The sequence below is a fragment of the Danio aesculapii genome, chromosome 7 (genome assembly GCF_903798145.1).
Source record: "Danio aesculapii chromosome 7, fDanAes4.1, whole genome shotgun sequence".
NCBI classification, from domain to species: domain Eukaryota; kingdom Metazoa; phylum Chordata; class Actinopteri; order Cypriniformes; family Danionidae; genus Danio; species Danio aesculapii.
The window spans coordinates 42559840-42581053 of record NC_079441.1 but is presented as its reverse complement, the minus strand read 5'-3'; the positions used below and the strand labels follow the sequence as shown (position 1 = coordinate 42581053).

General features: G+C 36.4%; 1 protein-coding gene across 2 annotated transcripts in view; it reads left to right on the top strand.

Annotated features, from left to right (window-relative positions):
• cdh11 (cadherin 11, type 2, OB-cadherin (osteoblast)) overlaps positions 1 to 14750 on the top strand; it is an 81811-nt gene extending 67061 nt beyond the window's left edge. For both annotated transcript variants that reach the window (XM_056461976.1, XM_056461975.1), the window contains exons 10-12: positions 1028 to 1145; positions 9315 to 9566; positions 12928 to 14750. In XM_056461976.1, coding sequence (XP_056317951.1) covers positions 1028 to 1145; positions 9315 to 9566; positions 12928 to 13424 — 867 coding nt within the window. In that variant the 3' untranslated portion in view covers positions 13425 to 14750. The remainder of the gene's footprint in view (positions 1 to 1027; positions 1146 to 9314; positions 9567 to 12927) is intronic.
• The last annotated feature ends 6464 nt before the right edge of the window (positions 14751 to 21214 follow it).

Sequence of the window (21214 nt, the reverse complement as noted above, 5' to 3'; positions counted from 1 at the left end):
CCACTCCTGTCAGCGAAGAACAGGAAACTGAGGCTACAATTCACACAAGCTCATGAAAATTGACCAGTAGAAGATTAGAAAAACATTTCTGATAAGTCTCGGTTTCTGCTGCGAAATTCGGATGGTAGGGTCAGAATTTGGCATCAACAACATGATAGCATGGATCCATCCTGCCAGTTCAAGCTGGTGGTGGTGGTGGTGTAATGGTGTGGGTGATATTTTCTTGGCACAATTTGGGCCCAATAGTACCAATTGAGCATTACCTGAGTATTGTTGCTGACCATGTCCATCTCTTTATGACCACAGTGTATCCATCGTCTGATGGCTACTTGCAGTAGGATAACGCACCTGGTCATGAAGCGTGAATCATCTCAGACTGCTTTTTTGAACATGACAATGAGTTAACTGTACTTAAATGGCCTCCACAGTCACCAGACTCAATCCAATAGAGCACTTTTGGGATGTGATGGAACGGGAGATTCGCATCATGGATGTGCAGCCGACAAATCCACAGCAATTGCATTATGCTATCATGTCAATATGGACCAAAATCTCTGAGGAATATTTCCAGTACCTTGTTGAATCTATACCACGAAGGATTAAGGCAAAAGGTGGAACTAGTATGGTGTACCTAATAAAGTGGCCGTTAAGTGTATAGATATATATATATATATTTAAACCCAGGGGTGAAGCTTTAGTTTAGTTAGCTAAATGTCACTAATGTGACTTACCTTTGAATTAAAAGTTTTTAAATAGGTTCAGGAAACTATTAATGAGTTAGCTAACTTATAAAGAGGTCACAACTTTAATCAAAAGTTTTGAAATGAACATTATGAAAGATTATATTGATTTCTAAATTTAATCAATGCAGTGTTCACTTTCCCTTTGTCAGGCAGTGAGTGACAAAGAGAAAAAGACAGAGGGAGAGAATGAAAGAGAGATAAAAGAGGCATACATTTATTTAAAGGCATGCCCTGGTGATTTTAACCAATTTAACATGGCCTGATTTGAACTCTCTGCTCCACAGCTCATTGAGACGGTTAGCGCTACGGATAAGGACGAAATGGCCCACCGCCAGCACTTCCACTTCAGCCTGGCCCCCGAGGTCGTCAACAACCACAGTTTCTCCCTCAAGGACAACAGAGGTGCGTGACACACAAAGCACCTCATAATAGGATCATTTCCACAGAAGGATGGCTTCTTTCAAGCCAAGTAAACTGCCTCAGGAAAAACGCCAATTGAAAACACAAAATATTTGAGTCTCTTTCCAAACCAAATGAGTTTACCCTTGTGTAGGAGTGAGTGTCGCCCAGCCAAACTCGCGTTGGTAATTAGGTCATGATGAGGTGGGCAAACTCAAGTCAACTTCCTCTCTTATTAATTATGAAGGCGTCGCTCTCGTTCGAGCTTCTCCATCTGTGATTTGGAAACGTGGGTGAATCCCAGCTGGTAGGCAGTCTTGTTTCTATCTGTTTCTCAGGCATCCTGCTTGGCGCACCCAAAAAACAACCCTTCAGCACCACTCTTTAGTCTAATAGTCTGAAGGTCTGAAGACCCACCTACTGTGAGACGTGAGACTCTATAGCTGAGAAATGAGAAGCTTTAAGTTCGAGCACACTGAGGAGTGCCCTCATGACTGGGTGGTGATCAGTTTGAGGGAAATTTGCGGCTTTTATATGAACTCATTACGTGGTGGCTCTTGGTAGATTACAAGCTAAAATATGTATGCTTCAAAGAAACCAAAGTGTGTTTACTTTGCTTACAACGAGCTTTGGTGTTGTTTCAGAACTCTCAGTATGACTGCTATGATATGATAATGAACTGCAGTCCATATGCTAACAAATTAAACCATTGCCACCTATAGAGCTGTTCAGTTTGTAGTCGGAAAACCTGGAAGAGAATTAGCATTTTCAAGCAATGGGTTCAGAAGTTTCTTATAGTTTCATTAAAATCACTCCAGATGTTCCCATTTGGTTTACATAAATTACATCCAGTCATACAGTACCTCAAGTGGTGGAGACTACTGTTTTTCATTGCTAAATAAAGGCTTAGAACTTTTTTTCTTCTCTGAGTTGAGACCAAGTTTGAGTGGGAGATATTTATTAAGGTTCACTAGATGTCCAGTGTCTCTAAAGGTTATGATAGATATGTATGTTTTTGTTACACACAGAGATGTGGACTACTTATTGTCCTCACACATGCATACACATCAACACATGCCTCTGTTTTTAATGCTTCCTTCATGTGTAATCTGAAATTTCTTACTTACCACTTGTAAAGTGGTGATTAGGAGCTAATTGTATTGTAGTACTTTATTTTCAGAAAAAAAAAATGCATAAATAAAAGGCGCACCCTTGGGGTATAACCATTTAAACACGCAATGTGCTAGAAAGTAGACAATTTCGGAAATTAAGTCAAATATCTGCTAATTTTACTGCTTATAAAGCATAAATTATGCTTAAAACAATTATAAATATAAATATGCACTATTCTAACAACAAGCTAGGCAATACAGCTTTTGTAGATAAACCTATTAAAGAATTGCAGTCACAAAAATAATCATTATCTCTACCATGTTAAAAGTTTATTGCTAGCACAACTGAGATATTAAAATTATCCCAGAGTTTTGGAAACATTAATAAAACAAGTCTGTTGGACATAACTTGAACACGTCATTATTTCATTTCATCTCCCTTACTTTGCTCACAGGGAAACAAGGGTCCTAGGGTACATTTCCCAAACAATGGCATAACTTGCGGGTGAACTACAGTACCACACTATCATGCATCGTTCGGGAAATGAACGGTTTCCCAAAACCGTAGTTGCTCTGTCATAGAAGTAACAACTTCTTTAGAATTTTTTCAAACTAGCTGCTCGAACCAGCGACTTTCTTGCTGTGAGGCGTTCGTGCTACCCACTGCGCCACCGTGACATTCCTCATAAAGCATATAAATCAGATATATGGTCAAACAGTGATGTAAAAACTACTTTTGATATGAGCCATACAATCAAATGGCATAAATGATTTCGGAGTGCACTATGAAGGGAGCGCAATATTGTCAATTTAAAATTCGTTAAAACTGAACTTCGAAAGCAAATTATACATGAGAGAGAGATAACTTTAAGCTTTTTTTTATATGTCGTTCAAGGTGGATGTTGGAACGTTCAAAAGGAATAGGGCTTAAGGGGATAACTGGGAATAGAACACAAGCAGGAATTCTTTGCTATGCTTCTAACTACAGCTCTAGTTGTAGTTGCAACCGCACACATTTGCAACACAGTTTGCAAATGTTCAGTGGAACGCCGGATTCGGGAAACGTCAAATCGCTGAACTATAATTGTGATGATGTAACTTGCGACCTTAGTCAGCTAATGATAGTTTTCAGAAACGCCGTCCAGTTCACTGTTAATGCCTAAAAAGTAGTGTACAAATTCAGAGCACTTATGCTAGCTCTAGGTACATTGTTCAGATGGTTAATGAAAAATGTCGCACACACTGTTTTGATGCTGCTATTCATGTCGCTTGCACTGTACATGGATCCTGACATAGACGCAAACGCTGAAGTATACTTTGAATTCAACTCTAGTTTCATGTAATACACAGACCTCATTTTACTCAAAAATCGAAACCTTTTCTATTCTAAACACCCCAAGGGACCCCATAGTGAAACAGCCTTTTAGGTTGACCTACAAATTGATGCCATGACTGAACTACTCGGTTCCACCGGCTAATTTCTGATTGTACTGTATTTCTTTTTGACCGCCAATAGATTGGAAATATCCAATAAAGGCATCCATGGCTGATTCCAGTAACTCCATGTAATTGTTGTCTGACTGAGTGGAACACGGCTTAATTGTATTTAAAGTGTAAATGTTTACAATCACAGATCTGTTTACACTTTTTTTGTCTTGGTTAATAGAGCGAATCAGTGTGAACAGAGAAGTTGATGGAGTGAAAGACAGGGAGAAAATGACTGTCTCTCCCATTTGGTCTGTTTTAATGAGAGAGGAGATGAACACTTTTTAGAAGGCCATTTCAAAAGCCAACAATATTACAGAGACAGATTAGGCTACTCAGATTGACTGGCTTTATCAGGATCCGGAGCTTTCAAATGGATACAGTTTTCAGCTGCTATGCCCACCCATTTATCTGAAGCTCCATTATGCTCCTCTCTCTGCACAGGGGCTCTGACACTGCTCCTCTTATCAGACGGACATAATGAAGGCCTGCCGATTATATATGTGTGCATGAACTCTAAATATTATGAGTATGGAATATCATCTGTGCTGTAATAAAAAAGAGGAAAATGCATCAGATCTGGTTATGAATGTGTGCCTTGTAGAGGCTGCAAGATTTTGAGAATGCCAGTTGCATTTTTATGTGGGACTCAGAGATGGAATGTACCGAAGCGCAAATACTTTGTTACTGTACTTAAGTAGATTTTTCTGGTATCAGTACTTTACACCACAATTGATTTCTTGACAACTTTTTACTTCTTACATTTTTACACAAATATCTGTACTTTCCTACATTTTTAAATCAGGCTCGTTACTTTCGTTTTCATGTGTTTGGTGGCACAATCTATATTATTTCTTGTCATTGCGCTAATTGAGTGCCTTTTTGATGCAGTCAGACTATTTTCGTCATTGCGCACATGTCTGCTGCAGTGCAAAGCTTTTTCAAACAAGGCTATCACGCACATTATGTAGGCTGCTTTATGAAGATTACAATAAAGGCTAGGAGGATGACTACGCAGATGAGACAGAGGGAGTCGGCGAATTTAAAATGACCGATGCTGCACTGTTTACACGGTAATAAGACACGTTTTGTTCGTTCAGATCACAGGTAAACAAGAGAGACACATTCCCGTTCAAAAATATGCAATACAAATGCTTAAGGTCTTTAGTCCTGCACAGGTTTTCTCTAGTCTTTAAATCTAATACTGCAAAAAAGTGTTGGTATTTTGTAAAGATTTGTACATTTAGTACTAAAACAATCAAAAATCAAATACTTAATAAAAACGTTATGCATTGTGATTTATTTCCTTTTTTTCAGATGAGTTTATATTTCCTAATACAGAATGTATGCTGTTTAACAGTTTTTTTTAATTATTGATTTTTTTAATTAACTATATGATTTTACATACATATAGGCATGTTAATTTTCATTAATTTTTTTAACAAATGTTTTACAACAACAAAAGTAGCTATACTAGGCAATCTATAAATAAAAATATAATGCAAAAGATCCTGAATTTATAACATGAATAAAATATCATGTTTTGTAGGTTGTAGTCATGCCTGTGTATGTAAATAAGCATTAGAATAAATGTATGTAGAGGCAACGCAGTGGCGCAGTAGGTAGTGCTGTTGCCTCACAGCAAGAAGGTCGCTGGTTCGAGCCTCGGCTGGGTCAGTTGGCACTTCTGTGTGGCGTTTGTATGTTCTCCCCATGTTCACGTGGGTTTCCTCCGGGTGCTCCGGTTTCCCCCTCAAGTCTAAAGACATGCAGTACAGATTAATTGGGTAAAGTAAAATTTGTCCGTAGTGTATGTGTGTGAATTAGAGTGTATGGGTGTTTCCCAGTAATGGGTTGCAGCTGGAAGGGCATCCGCTGCGTAAAAACATATGCTGGATAAATTGGCGGTTTATTCCGCTGTGGCGACCCCAGATTAATAAAGGGACTAAGCTGAAAAGAAAATGAATGAATGAATGAATTAATAAATGTATTTAACAGAAATAATTTTAATATATTAAATAAAACTTCCATAATACCCTGGAAAAAGCACAGTTATGTATGACAGCTGCTAAAGCAAAAAATAAGTAGTTTGCATTCAAATATGATAAGTATTTATTTTAGCAAAATAAAATATATTTTCTATATATTCAATAAAAAATTCAAAAAGAAAATTTAAAAAATTGTAATGTAAGACATTATTTATAAAGAAATACAGGCCTACAGAATTATTTTTAGAGTGTATAAACAAGAATGGCAGCTGTTATTCTTGATCTAACATCCGCAAAACTACATGGTGAACGCTCTGAATGCTGTGAGTTTGCATCAGAATGATGATACATGGAGGGGAAACTGGATATTTACCTACCTAACTAAAACATGTAGTAGTAATGGGAACTTTTTACTCAAGTACACTTTTGAGGTCGTACTTCTTTACTTTTATTTGAGTATAAAAGTGTAATCAGTACTTTTACCAGAGTCATATTTAACATGAGTATCTGTACTTCTACTTGAGTGAAGGATGTGTGTACTTTTGCCATCTTTGGACTGGGACTCAATCATCAAGTAGTTGATTTTTGTGTTATTAATGTTTCTTAAAATAAAAAGGCTTATGCTAACCAAGGCTACATATATAAAAAATTTAATAAGGCTGTAATAATGGGTCAAAAGGCTTACATTTTAGTCACACATTGTTTATTTGTGACCAATTTCTCTCACACAATTATTCTCCATTCCTGGCACGAGGGATTCTTTCATGCGATTTTTCTGTGCACAGCATTACCAATAAATGTGGCCCAAAATCTAAATATTGTAAACAAGGACCCAGAGGAGCTCTTGCAGGTTCAAATGCAGCAAATTGATACTTCACACGGCTCGCGGTAATCACACTGACAGCATATGATATAGAATTATAATGGATAACATTAGATTGATCGAGCCTGTCCGCAGCGTCATGCTATATGAGCGTTGTAGCCATATCATTAGCGGCCTTCCCTGACAGAGCCACTGAAGGTTGAAGAAAGTGGTGCCAGAGGGAGTGAAAATGACTAAACCCCAGGCCCCCTAAATGAACTCACTCCATCTACGCCTTCAGCGTGACCTTGCACTGAGTCAGGGAAATGCGCTGGCACTGATCCATCCCTCCCAGTTGCAAATAAAACCAATACTGCTCCCTCCGCTCTAACTTTGATTACACTTCCAAAAGCTGATAAATGTTCACAATATTAAACATGAATTTAATATTGGAGGATTCACACCTCATTGACTCTCACCGGTGGCTGTGGGTAGTTCTCCTGACACCTAAACTCGAGGGAGGAGAAAGTTTTGTAATTCTGTTCAGCATATTTGCAACTCTGTCGCAATTTTACTGGAACCTTGTTACCTGCTTATCATCTGAACAGAACATTCTATCAGTGGGTTTGTTTACATGGACATCAGTAATCTGATCATTCACATTATTCTGTAAAAGACAAGGTTATATTGACATTTACATCAGTTGATTTTGGAATATTTCTTACATCTTCATATTTTGCATGTTATAATGTTAAGAATATTTTCTTATGTGTGTACGTGTATACAGGTATATTTATGGGTGGTAGTAATTTTGCCAAGGATGTGATCCTGGATTAACATCTGTGTTGATCCTGAAACATCATCCCTGTTTTTAAATATAATCCATACCTAATCCCTACCCCTACACCTAACTTTTATTTATTCCTAAAATCAGAGGAGATTAATAGTTGGATAACAATAATGTAGAAGCACATAACCACAACTGTAAGCCTAAACTTAACATAAGCTGTAAACGTATCCCTTAAATCTGATTGGCTGATTGGAATGTTGTTACAGGATCAACATAGATGTGCTTATACCCTGATGGATGCATTCAACAACAAGTTGTCTGTGCATGTGACTCAGTTCCATAACTCATTCTGGACATGCGCTAGAGCTTCACTTAAAATGAATCTAGAACAGGGGTGGCCAAACTTTTTCCTATAAAGGGCCAAAAACCAAACTTGATTTAGGGCTGTGGGCCGGATGCATACCAAACTGTATTACAAAATATTTGCCAAGGGGAATTTCCTCCTTTATTCGGAAATATATATATATATATATATATATATATATATATATATATATAAAAAAAATGTTGCTTTAAATCATATTTAATATCTAATGCACTATCAGTTAATATTTTATAATGAACTTATTACTGTAAAAATATTAACAATTTAATTTATAACACAATGGAGTTCAATGCTGAATACTGTACACTAGTCGAGCTTAACCTGCAAAAAAAATTATTTCTGTAAAAGGCATTCGCCCCAACCACCAACATTCTCCCTCTCTTTTCAGATGGGATGGTGGGCCAAATCAAAGGTTACTGTGGGCCAACTTTGGCCCGCGGGCCCTACTTTAGGCATCTCTGATCTAGAACATGGATTTCCACAAAACAAAGTCAAATGCCATTATGTCCCCTTGCTATGTCATCGCCTGTTGCCTCCAGAATTTCATGTATCAACATCTATTTGTTCTCATATATACAATGTTGGAATTTTATGAAAGCGCCAAGCTCTTTTATTCCACTTCAAAATGTTGAGCAATACCTTTTATATATCCTGATATCCTGATGCAAAATGTGGCAAAAGGCTGCACTTTGACAATGCTATTAACATATAGATGTGGCTATTGAGAATGTGTGAGTGAATAACCGTGACCACACACAGTGCTGCAGTACTGCGCGGAGCAGCACAAAATGGTCTAACACAAGAAAGACATGACCAGCAGGGGGCAGGTATATAACATAGTGAACATACTGAACTGATATACTGTAGCAGCCAGAGCATGTGAGTGGAGCTTAGCGGTGTGACGCTCCGCTAAGCATCGCTCGTGCGCACCTCTCAGTCGCTAACTGCCTAAATCAAGCGCGCTGCCACTCATGCTCGCTGGTAAACCAATACCGCTCAGATCCCGATCTGACATAAAATTTATCTAGTAGGCTAACCCTAATTTTTTTGTAAGTAAAAATCTTAAATAACTGTCTAAAATTAAAGCATGTTGATAAAATAAGTTTCTGTTTCAAAGCGACATTCTTTCTTGTGCTTTTTCCTTCTTTCGTTTTTCTTAACGTGCACATTTCATGCACAAACACACCTTTTAAATGTGACAAAAACTCTCGACAACTGAAAGTTACTGGCTGCTGTGTCTGTAGTGTGGTGTGAAGATTATTATGCGTTATTAAAACATCAAGGAAGATGCTCGCACTGGCCCGACAATGGAAAAGTGGTTGTTCCTTGCACCACCAGATGTATATTTTGCGTAAAGTATAATGAAAAGTCGCCCTTTGCTACTGCAGCACAGCGTGTTACTGCGCGTAACAAATTGCAGCATTCTCAGTGGCCATATCTGTAGGAATATACCACGTCTTATTTCAAATTTACTCAATTTATGTAGAGTATGACTTTAGGATCATTAGGGTCCTCAGAAATCTCTGTGCACACATTTGGTTTTAATCAGAGAACTGTCTGAATATTGGAATATTATAAACATACTGAATGTTCTTCTGTTGCTTTCACAGACAGCACCGCTAGCATCTTTGTGATCCGGAAGGGCTTCAGCAGAATGACCCAGGACATCTACCACCTTCCCATTGAGATTAATGACAATGGCATACCCCCAATGAGCAGCACCAATACCCTCATAATCCGCGTGTGTAGCTGCGACAGTAAAGACACCATCCTCTCCTGCAACGTGGAGCCTTTCATCCTGACGGCCGGGCTCAGCACCGGAGCTCTGATTGCCATCTTGGCTTGCATTGTTATTCTACTGGGTGAGTCTAATTATATTTGTATAAGAATATACAAGCAACCATGTGTAAATAATAGGGGTCTAGCTCGGTTGGTTTAAACATCCTATAGAGACTCAAAGCATGTCAATATTTGCATTTCACTCCAGAGCATAGGGAAGTTCTTTTACACTTGTACAACTACAGAAGCTTAAAGTATTTATTAAGCAGATACTTTTACAGAGTGGTGATGTTAGTGCACTACTAAAACATTTATTTGTTTGGCTTGTTTCTAAAAAGGACTTGTGGCTTAATTTCCCGAAAGTATTGTGAGCCAAAGTACAGTATGTTGTAAACAGGACTGTTAACTAAAGTAATATTTGAAATTGTGTAGGACAAATGATTCAGGGTAATTCCAAAGTGCTAAATGTATTATCATAATGTATATTCATGCAGTTACATGTTGGAAAACTGCAAAATCACACCTAAAACCTTAATGTTTATTCATTACACAGTTTAACTTTAACCTTTAATTTTACTTAATTTTAAATTTTTTCTAATAATACTGTAATTTAAATCAGTTTATTAAAATAGGACTGATACACTTTATATAATTCATAAAAAAAGTATTTATCTATAAATAATTAAAATAAAAAAGAAATGAGTAAATGAGAAAACTGAATCAAATAAATCGATGTGGTTTGTAAAATGATTTATTAAATAGATTGTATTAATACATGTACAGTGCTCAGCATAAATGAATACACCCCATTTCTCAGTGAATATTTGATATATTTGGTGCATTTGAACAAAACAGATTTATTAAACAGACATATTTATCAAAACAGTATTTTATTCACCAAACATTTTTAGAAATAGAAAGATAATACATTGGTCACACTTTATTTTAATGGTCCGTTTGTTGAATATAAGTTACATTGCAGCTGCATACCAACTAATCAACAGTATCAACAGATATTAAGCAGACAGTTTACTAATACTCAAATAGACCATCGAAATAAAGTGTTACCAATACATTTAAATTCATGTGACATATTGGAAATATAAATTTTGGTGTACTAATTTTGGTCCATTATTATAAGTTATTTATTAATTCGCTCCAGATTTGGCTTCAGTACTGACTAATCTAATGTATATGCACAAATATAATATTGCAAAGCTTCCTATACAAAATATTAAATGGCACCTATTTTACCTCTTTCACAAGACGAAAGATAAGACTTTAGTGTCTCCAGAATGTGTCTGTAAAGTTTCAGCTCAAAATACCCATCAGATTATTTATTATATAATGTATAATCTGCCGATTTTAATGTCTGAGACTGTTTGTGTAGCCTCTGGCTTTAAATGCAAATGAGCTGCTTTTTTTTTTTTTCACCCACCGCTCCGACGTGCATGTCTGCTTCTCCTGCGTTACGTCAGATAAACAGCAGTTAGTGATAGAGACAGACACAGATGAAGCTGAAATAAGGTCATTAGTCAAAAATACCAAGTAAGTTTATTTGATGTAAATGTAGTGGAGTCCATTCAAGCCTTTCAGAAACGATAAGTCACACACAAATATCGTTCGCTGTACACACACACACACACATGCACACGTACACACATATGCGAGTTTACTGACACCATGTGGCCATGGTGCTTATAGCGGTTAAGAATTAGATATCGATTTTATTTTCTTTATTACAAACATGCTGTTTTAAAAAAATTTAATTCTAAAAATAATTATTACAGAGTTTTGATTTTGTTTTAACCCCAGTTTCTTTGCAAACAAATTGTTGTGACTTTCCTTAATCAAAATGTTATATTAGTCACATCTTGGGTCTGCTGAGGGGTTTAGATGCTTCCTTAGTTACAGTACATGAAACGACATGACTTTATTTGTTGCTGTTTATTCTCGAGTTGATTTAGAGATAATTTGAACACAAACTGACATCAAACAATGTTCTTTGGACATGTGTATACATGTTATCATGGACACATGACACCTGTCAATCAATTCGGTGGGCGGGGAGAACCGCACTCCAACATCATGTTGCGTTTTCTCAAAATTACTTGGATTTGGGTCCTATTTTAACGTCAGGAAATAAAAAAAAGAGACTTATTGTGTTTCTGTCACTCCAATATGACTGTGGACACACTATATCTATACATAATTCTGTCCAAACAGCTTACAAAAGTTGATTTTCATCATAGGTGCATTTTAATTCAAATGAGAGATTTCTGAGGGGTGTACTTTAATATATTGAGCACTGTATATAGGAAATTAAGGTTGACTGCATGTGTATAGCTACAAAGGAAAGACCAATTAAAATAATGTCATATTCTATGGATATATATATATATATATATATATATATATATATATATATATATATATATATATATATATATATATATATATATATATATATATATATATATATATATATATATATATATATATAGTCACCTTAGAAATATAAGGTTCTTTTTAGTCAAAAATTTTGTCTAAAATGAGTGCTTGACATTCTTATTAATTGACTAATTGACAACTTATTTACATTATGGGATGTTTTTTTTAGAAGTTGTTTACATTTTCAGACTTTTTATTTAAATACAAATGTTACACATACGGTTTGCTATGGAATGCTCAACTTTGAAGCTCAATATCTCAAAATCAGAACACAGTCTTCAGAAAGCAGATAGAACCTTATAATTCCCAGGTGACAATATGTGATATATATATAATATAATTATTATTACAAATTTTTGTACCATTATTGTAAGTTATTTTGTTAAACAAGCTCCAGATTTGGCTTCAGTACTGACTAAACTAATGAATATGCACAAATATAATATTTTAAAAGCATCTATCTATCTATCTATCTATCTATCTATCTATCTATCTATCTATCTATCTATCTATCTATCTATCTATCTATCTATCTATCTATCTATCTATCTATCTATCTATCTATCTATCTATCTATCTATCTATCTATCTATCTATCTATCTATCTATCTATCTATCTATCTATCTATCTATCTATCTATCTATCTGCTTGATATACCATGAGAGAGACAGTGACTCTTAAGTAGCACTCAAATCTACATCTTACAAAATGTTATATGTGCAAGATTTAACTTTATAGCATGTCAAGTTATATTGAAGAGCTGTAATGTTACCCTTCATCATATCCCAAAATATATTAGCTGTCTCAAGCAGTAGCTTTAAAGCATTGCATTTAACATGAACATTTTATCTTCCTAGTCAAATGTTTCCAGCGAGAACATTTAAGAAAACACTTTCTGACGTCTTTACTGTTATACAGAATCATGGTAGCAATTTTAGCGAGACTCAGAGATGCTATTACCCTTGGCTTGACATGTGTTTGCATTTCTACAGCCATCGTGGTTCTGTTCGTGGCCCTGCGGCGGCAGAAGAAGGAGCCTTTGATTGTATTTGAGGAGGAAGACATTCGGGAGAACATCATCACCTATGATGACGAAGGAGGCGGAGAGGAGGACACAGAGGCATTTGACATCGCCACCTTACAGAATCCAGACGGTGCCAATGGCTTTCTGCCTCGTAAGGACATGAAGCCCGAGCTGCAGTACGCAATGCGGCCCGGCCTGAGGCCCATCGGCAACAGCGTGGATGTGGATGATTTCATCAAAACGCGCATTTCCGATGCGGACAATGACCCCACAGCGCCCCCTTATGACTCCATTCAGATCTATGGTTATGAAGGTAGAGGCTCCATCGCCGGCTCTCTCAGCTCCTTGGAGTCAGTGACCACAGATTCAGACCTGGACTATGATTACCTCCAAAGTTGGGGGCCACGCTTCAAGAAACTAGCCGATCTTTACGGCACCAAAGACTCCGTCGATGACAACTCTTAACGTTCGCTCAAATAAGTCCTTTTTTTTTCATCTCCCTCCCACTAACTGTGTGTTTTGTGAAGTTTACTATAAGTATTCCATGAATTTATCACTTTATAGTAAACTTTAGGTTGTTTGTAAGTATACGCGTGGTATACTAGATGGCTGGGAGAGTCAATAGGTGCGATCACAATGTGCTATGGGGAGCAAGAGGGGTAGAAATAAAAATTTTACAAAAAAAAAATAAATAAATAAATAAAAAGAAAGATGAAAGGGACAAATAGACACCTCTCTGGTGGACGTGTCTCTGTGGTGTGTATGAAATGAAGAAATACGTGACCATGTTGTTGTTTAAGAACTGAAGAACATTACGTTTCACTTTTGATGTTTGTAGGTTCCTGCAGATTTGAGGTTGTGGATGTGGATCACAGAGAGACATGGATTTGTTGATACTGTGAACGAGCTCATGAAGAAATAATAATAAAAAAACAAAAACAGTTGCCTTATTAAGTAATCTGGAGCGATCGTCAGCAAATTGAGACTTGTGTAACTTCTGTAGCGCCTCCATATTGTCTTTGGAGATAATGTCCAAACAGGTCCTCTTGATTTAATTCTGTTTTTTTTTACTTTTCTGTTTGTTTTTTATATATATATATAAATATATATCTGGAAGCCGATGGATCGAGCAAAAATAGACTCTTCTAGTGTTTCTGTCATCTAGAAAAAAATGAAAAAGAAAAAAAAAAAAATCACAAACCTTCTGCCCAATTCCATCTCGAACAATCACAAAGAAAGACCTGTGAGCTCAAAAAACGCCTTAACTAATGGACACTCTTGCAACGCAGTGCATTTTTTTTGTAACTTGAAAGCTATATCCTAAAGCAAGCTAAAGTCCTTATAACGTATGTACAGTACAATGTGCAAAATATGTCTCTTGAGGATCAATCTTACACCAATCAGTTTATGTAAATCTTCCTCTCGCTCTCTTTTTTTCCATTATAATGATATCATTATGATTATTATTATTATTATTATTATTATGTTTTCCTTCAGTTCTCTTCATTTCTCATTCTCTTTAATGGCTTATGTTATTCTCCTCGGAGAGAAATAGCAGTCTGTCCTGTCGCAGTGAGAAATGGCTAATTTCTATGTCGATTTTATGGTAACTATTTGTACAATTTTAAAAGTTCTTATTTTAGTATACATACAAATATCAGTATTTCAACATGTAAGGAAAATATTACGGCATCACACTTATATTTTATGAACATTGTACTGTTGCTTTATTATGTGCTTCAATCTAAGAAGCAAAAAACTTTGAAATAAATGCTCTTTTTATAAAAATGATTGATGGCAGTGATGCGTTTGTGTCTATCGGCGCTTTTTAGGGGCGCATAATCGCTGTGGTACAAGTTACGGAGAAATGCGAAGGTTGAATGCGAATGCAGTGTCTTCGAGCTATGCTTCACATGAACTGCATTCACACTCGCAGAGACGTGCAGAGCTTTTCACCGGCGGATTCAGCTCTTTCCAGTGGTAGGTCTCTCTATTGTCTCCGCCGGAAAGGCTTGCATTCTTTCCTCTCCCAGGGTAGCCGCGCACCAAAAGGTCAATGTGCACTTTGTTAAAAAAAAGAATGAAAAGAAAAATAGCGTTACATAAAACCCAACTTCAGCCCACCTGAATGAGATTGGACACCAATTTCCCTCAAGGGGCTTGGAAGTAAACAGAAGAGCACCACTGCAGGCTCTTCTGCACTATCTGTGTATGAAGTGAAGCACAGGAAACAGCATCTGATGACAAACCATGCCCTGTGGAAGCGCAGCCCCTAGCTATCCTCAGTGGGATCCTGCCGGGTGTCTTCTTAACAAGCAGCTAAAACACGTGCCCTTTAAAAATACTGGTTTTGGTTTATTCCGCTGCTGGAAGGATATATGGCTATATTCAGCTTGTGAGTGGGGAAGATTGACACTTTGGACGCACAGCAGCCCTGCATGAGTTTTTCTTGTCATGTCGCTAGACGTGTTCTGTCAGAGAACTAGACTGTATGCGAGTCATCAGAGGTGCAGTAGCAGTGGGAGGCATCTCCGCTTGGTTGCTGATTAGTGATTTCAAACCAGTGCTCTATGTCTGTCCAAATCGCCAAATATCCACTGACATGACTGATTGTTTCGGAATGTGATTTACTGTTTTTTTTTTAAATGCCATGTGTGGATTTTATGAAATGTGACGGCTTCTTGAAAATTTGGAATCTTGTTAAAGAATTCAGGAAGGACAAAATAGTTAAAGATAAATGCTACATTTTAACAGTGTTCTTACTCCAAACCATAGGTCTCAAACTCGATTCCTTGAGTGCACAGCTCTGCACAGTTTTGCTTCAACCCTAATCATTCATAGCTGATCCAACTAATCAAGGTGCTCAAGACTAGAGACTATTCAATTCAATTTGTTTATTTCTATAGTGCTGTTAAGCTGCGGTCACACTCCACTTCTCTCCCCACAGAATTCCATTCATAAGCACACGAATGTGTCAAACTGGTGCGTTGGAAAGTTCAAGCTTGGTGAACTCTGACCTGTGAAATCACATCATATGATTGCGTGAGACCAATCGAGGATCAAAACATGACCTCTCTGGACAGAAAGTTAAAACATGGACCAATAGCTCACTTTCTTTAATGTCTAATCATTGATAAGCTCAAACTCTAGCATGACTGCGGCATTACAATGTAGATTGTGTCAAAGCAGCTTAACATAGAAGTTCTAGTAAATTGAAACTGTGTCAGTCCAGGTTTCAGAGTTGAAGTTTGGCTTAGTTTATCATCCTGAAGAGTTCAGTGTGGTTTAATTTTAACTGCTGAAAGTCCAAACACTGAAGAGCAAAATCCATTGATGCGCAGCTCCACAAGTCCACAAGTCAAGCTAGCCAGTGATGACAGTGGCGAGGAGCAAAACTTCACCAATTGACCAATGTGAAGGAAAAGACCTTGAGAGAAACCAGGCTCTGACCAATTTTTCCTCCAAACTTCCTGTGCAGTGTTACAGTCTAGGCGCTGGAGGCTGGTGAACACTGGACGTCCATCGTGGAGACTATTAAGCAGGTGTTAATTGGAGGTGGTTGGAGTTGTGGAGCTGTGGCCCTCCAGGAATTGAGTTTGAGACAATTGCTTTGAACTCTTCAAATGTTAATGCTTGACCAGGACGCGCATCAAATGATCATCAAGGAATGTCACTGTTTACAGTTGGTCTGATTTCACCAAGTACACTGTGAAAATATATATGATAATTAATTATTGTCTGTATTTTGTGTTTTCCATTTATTTATGGTTGTGAATTGTATTATAGGACCTTGATCTCTGCTCTGTCAGCTTTTGATGTTGAAAATTCAACTCTACAGTTTAAGAAAAGGACTTTTATTGACATGTTAGTACTTTGAAATAATATAATGTATAAGTATAAATAAATAATATATAGAGAAATAAATCGGTCAAAGAAAACGTACTGGCAGCTTATTACAAGGTTTTTGGACCATAATATAAAACACTAACACAGACACTACAGACAATATACCAACACAGCTGTCACAGACAACACAGACTTTAAACCACTAAAAATGTTGACAAAAGTAAATTTTATTGTTTAAAGTTCTCAGAAGAAAAATCAAGGTCCCATAATGCAATTCAAAAGCATAAATAAACAAGGAAAAATAAAAACATGAATCACAAAATACGGAAAACTGCTAATTTACAGATATATATTTTTTTACATAGCTTTTTATCATTATTTTTAAGCGTTTTTCACCTTTTATTGAGATGGTCAAATGCATACAGGAAAGCATTTGGAGCAGAGAGAGGGGAAGGATTGGAGTAGAACCTCGAGCTGGGAATCAAACCCAGGTTGCCATGAGCACCATTCTGCACAGTGCACTTAACCACTAGGCTATTTGCGCCGACTTACTGAAGATGTTCAACAGCTATCTTGATCCTGGAACAACATTCCAATCAGCTAATCAGATTTAGAGGATATGTTTATAGTTTATGTTAAATTTAGGCTAACAGTTAGAGTGATGTGCTTCTACATCATTGCTACTCAATTATTAGTCCTGTCAGACTTGGGTAAGGATTTAGTGTTAGGGTTAGATTCAGAGATTAGTTACACTTTTTATGTTCAAACAGAAAAGGTGTTCCAGGATCAAGACAGCACCGATGTTAATACAGAATTGTATCCTACTTCAAAATCACACCCACTTTTTTTGAATGCACTGGGTACCTTATTGACATCAGTGTACTCTTTAATGTCAATGAGAAATGAACTTTCCAATCAATATATAGAAGTGAATTGCACAACACACATAAACACTAAAATATACTGTATGCTAAATATTGGACAAAAATGTCTTGGAAATGTTGTGGAATTATCAAAATTGTAGTTAATTGCACATATTTAACTAATTTAAAAAGTTGTAATGTTTGAAATGTGTCCTCTTGTATACAGACTGTTATAGACTTGATCAGGAACATTTGCAGAGTCTTTGATTTGAATATATTCATGTTTTAATGCTTATTCGGCTTAAATAATTTTCTTTAATGCATACATCTTACGTTAATAAAGTTAATAAACCAGCAGATAAACTTAATTAGTTGGCAGTTTAAAATCAACTATATCAACTACAGTCACAGTAAATCATTACAAGCATTCAAAAACTTTTGAGGTAAAATGATTGATGTTCATAAGGAATAGACACAAAAGTGGACACCATCTCCAGCCATAATGTTCATATCCCATATACATTTAAACATGCTTCCTGAAGATGCTTGAGTTGGAATGTGATAGACAGTTTGATAACATTGGCTGTCTTCTATCCTCTGACCAAATGCATGAGGTGAAGAACATTTTTCAGGATTAAAGTTTTGAATTAAAAAGGTGCTGCTCAGACTGCTGATGTATGATATTAACGTACAGCAAAATGCAGAAAAAATTACGGTATGCGAAAAGGTGCTTGTCCCTTACTGGTTTCTTTAATGTTTCAGATCAAACAAATTCAAATTATAGTCAAAGAATACACAAGGAAAGTAAACAAACCATGCCATTTTTTTTATTATTAAGCAAGACCATAGCCAGGGTGGGTTTGGGTGTGTCGAAAGACCCACTCCTCCCTGACAAAAGTCCAGAATTTGTCCCTTACAGAGTTCATTTGTCCTTTTTTGAGGGCCATAACAAATTTTTAAAAATACCTATGAAAATAACCCTTCAAACAAGGCTTTAAGACCAAATAGAATCCTGTGTTGGCTGTTGCTTCAGTCTGACTTCCTGTTCTGAAGTACCAAATTTGGCACCTCAAATTCTGACAAATTATGGAAAGCTGAATGTGCTGGCCAGTTTGTTATTTGCCAAATAAATGTCAATGGGCTAGTTTTTAATTTAAAACTTTAACAGATTACACTTTTTTCTAATGATATATGATGTAATAATTTTGTATTTCAAAATAAGTATTGTTTTCATATTGCTTTATTCTAAACCTTTATGATATGTTTTTGGTGCTTAAAAACTGTGGTTATGATGACCATCTGACAAGCTAATCCAGTATTTTTTTTTTATGTCACTAAAATGCAGCATTTAAACCTAAACAAATGAAAATAAGGCGGATAACTGCAAAAATATCCACTCTTTGAGAAAGTGGGAAAGCCCTGCTTGGAAATGTGTTCGCCCTAGTTGATCTCAGCTGAGTTAAATTTCTCTAGGCACAGCCAGGCCTGATTACTGCCACACCTGTTTATAATCAATAAATAACTTAAATAGTTATTTATTGCCTGACAAAATGAAGTAGACCAAAAGATCTAGACATTGTGTTCAAATCCAAAGAGATTTAAAAACACTCTCTGGAAAATGTTATAAAGCAACTTCTGTAGCTTTATAAGTGCAAATAACCACAATGAGAGCCATTATCTATAAATGGTATGGAAAAGTGGAGAACCTTCACTGGAGTGGCCACCCAACCACCCCAAGAGCATAGCAACAACTCATCCAAGAGTTCACAAAAGACCCCACAACAACATCCAAAGAACTGCAGGCCTCACTTGCCTCAGTTAACGTGACTGTTCATGACCCAGAACACAAAGAGACTGGGCAAAAATGGTTTGCATGGCATAGTTCCAAGACGAAAACCACTGCTGAGCAAAAAAGAACATAAAGGCTTGAATCTTGATGATTCCCAAGACTTTTGAACTAACAAATGTTGACCTTTTTTGGAAGGTTGTGTTCCATTATGTGTGGTGTAAAAGTAACACTGCATTTTAGAAAAAGAACATCATGCCAACACATTTAAGTGTGGTGGTGGTAATGTGATGATCTGGGGCTGTTTTGCTGCTTCAGGACCCGGAATTTGCTGTGATAAACGAAATCTGCTGTTAGTGTCTGTTAGTGACCTCAATCTGATGCAAACTTGGATTCTGTGGCAGGACATAATTCAAAGCTCACCAGCAAGTCGACTTCTGAATCTCTGAGGAAAAACAAAATGAAGACTTTGGAGTGGCCTAGTCAAAGTCCTGACCTGAATCCAATGGAGACGCTGTGACATTGCTACAGTATGACATTAAAAAGTTTTTTCATGGTCGAAAACGCTCCAATGTGGCTGAATTATAACAATTCTGTAAAGATGAGCTGGCCTAAATTTCTTCATAGTACTGTAACAGACCGGTATTAGCTTTAGGGGACTATGTTTTGTATTTTGTTTCCCTTAATAAAAAAGCCTTCATTTTAAATCTGCATGACATGTTTGTTATATTTGGCTAATATTTAAAATTGTTTGATGATCTGAAACCTTAAAGTGTGACAACATGCAAAATACTATGTACAGTGTTGTGAAAAAGTGTTTGCTCCTTAATGAGCTATAGTTATGAAAGATGGCACAGGCTGATAGGTCCTTAACTCAACCTGCTACCAAACACATCATTACATTGAAAAAATGAGCTGCTCAGCATTGAAATACTAGCCAATGTTTGCTCTAGCAGTTTGCAGCACACTTTCTATGAACTATGTCAATAATTCAAAAGCGATCATTTAACATCTATGAAAAGTATATTCTGTAATAATAATTATGTATTAGTGCTGTTAATTAATAAAAAAAATAGCCACATTAATCACAATCATGGACTTTGATTAATCATAATTAATAGAACATTTTAGAACATAAGATTTAACTGCAGCTGTGCAGTGTTAAAATAATAAAATACACGACAAGAGAACAACAGAATCTCCTATTTTTATTATCTGTATTATCTAGTGTTTATTATCTTATGTAAACTGACTTTTTTTTAGCTTTTTTCAGTGTTGTACTACAGTTCATGTAGTCTTGTAACAATAGTTACCTTAGATGGTAACTGGTATGGTCCTGAACAATACTGATGGGTTTGCAGTCTGTGGCAATCCAATTAGTGATAGAATCATTTGGCTTTGCTGTTTTGTTTGTTTTGTTTTGTTTTTTCATCACTGACGCAGTGGGTAGCATGTTCACCTCACAGCAAGGTCACTGGTTCAAGCCTCGGCTGGGTTAGTTGGCATATCTGTGTGGAGTTTGCATGTTCTTGCTGTGTTCATGTGGGTTTCCTCCGGGTGCCATAAGAAAATGTGTGAGTGAATGAATGAATGATGTTTAATGAAGTATTTTCCCAGTATTTGCCATACAATTTTTTTCTTTGGGAGAAAATTTCCTTTAAGCTGGAAATTTATTTATTTATTTATTTATTTATTTATTTATTTATTTATTTATTTATTTATTTATTTAATCAATTTAAGGTCAATGTTATTATCCTTTT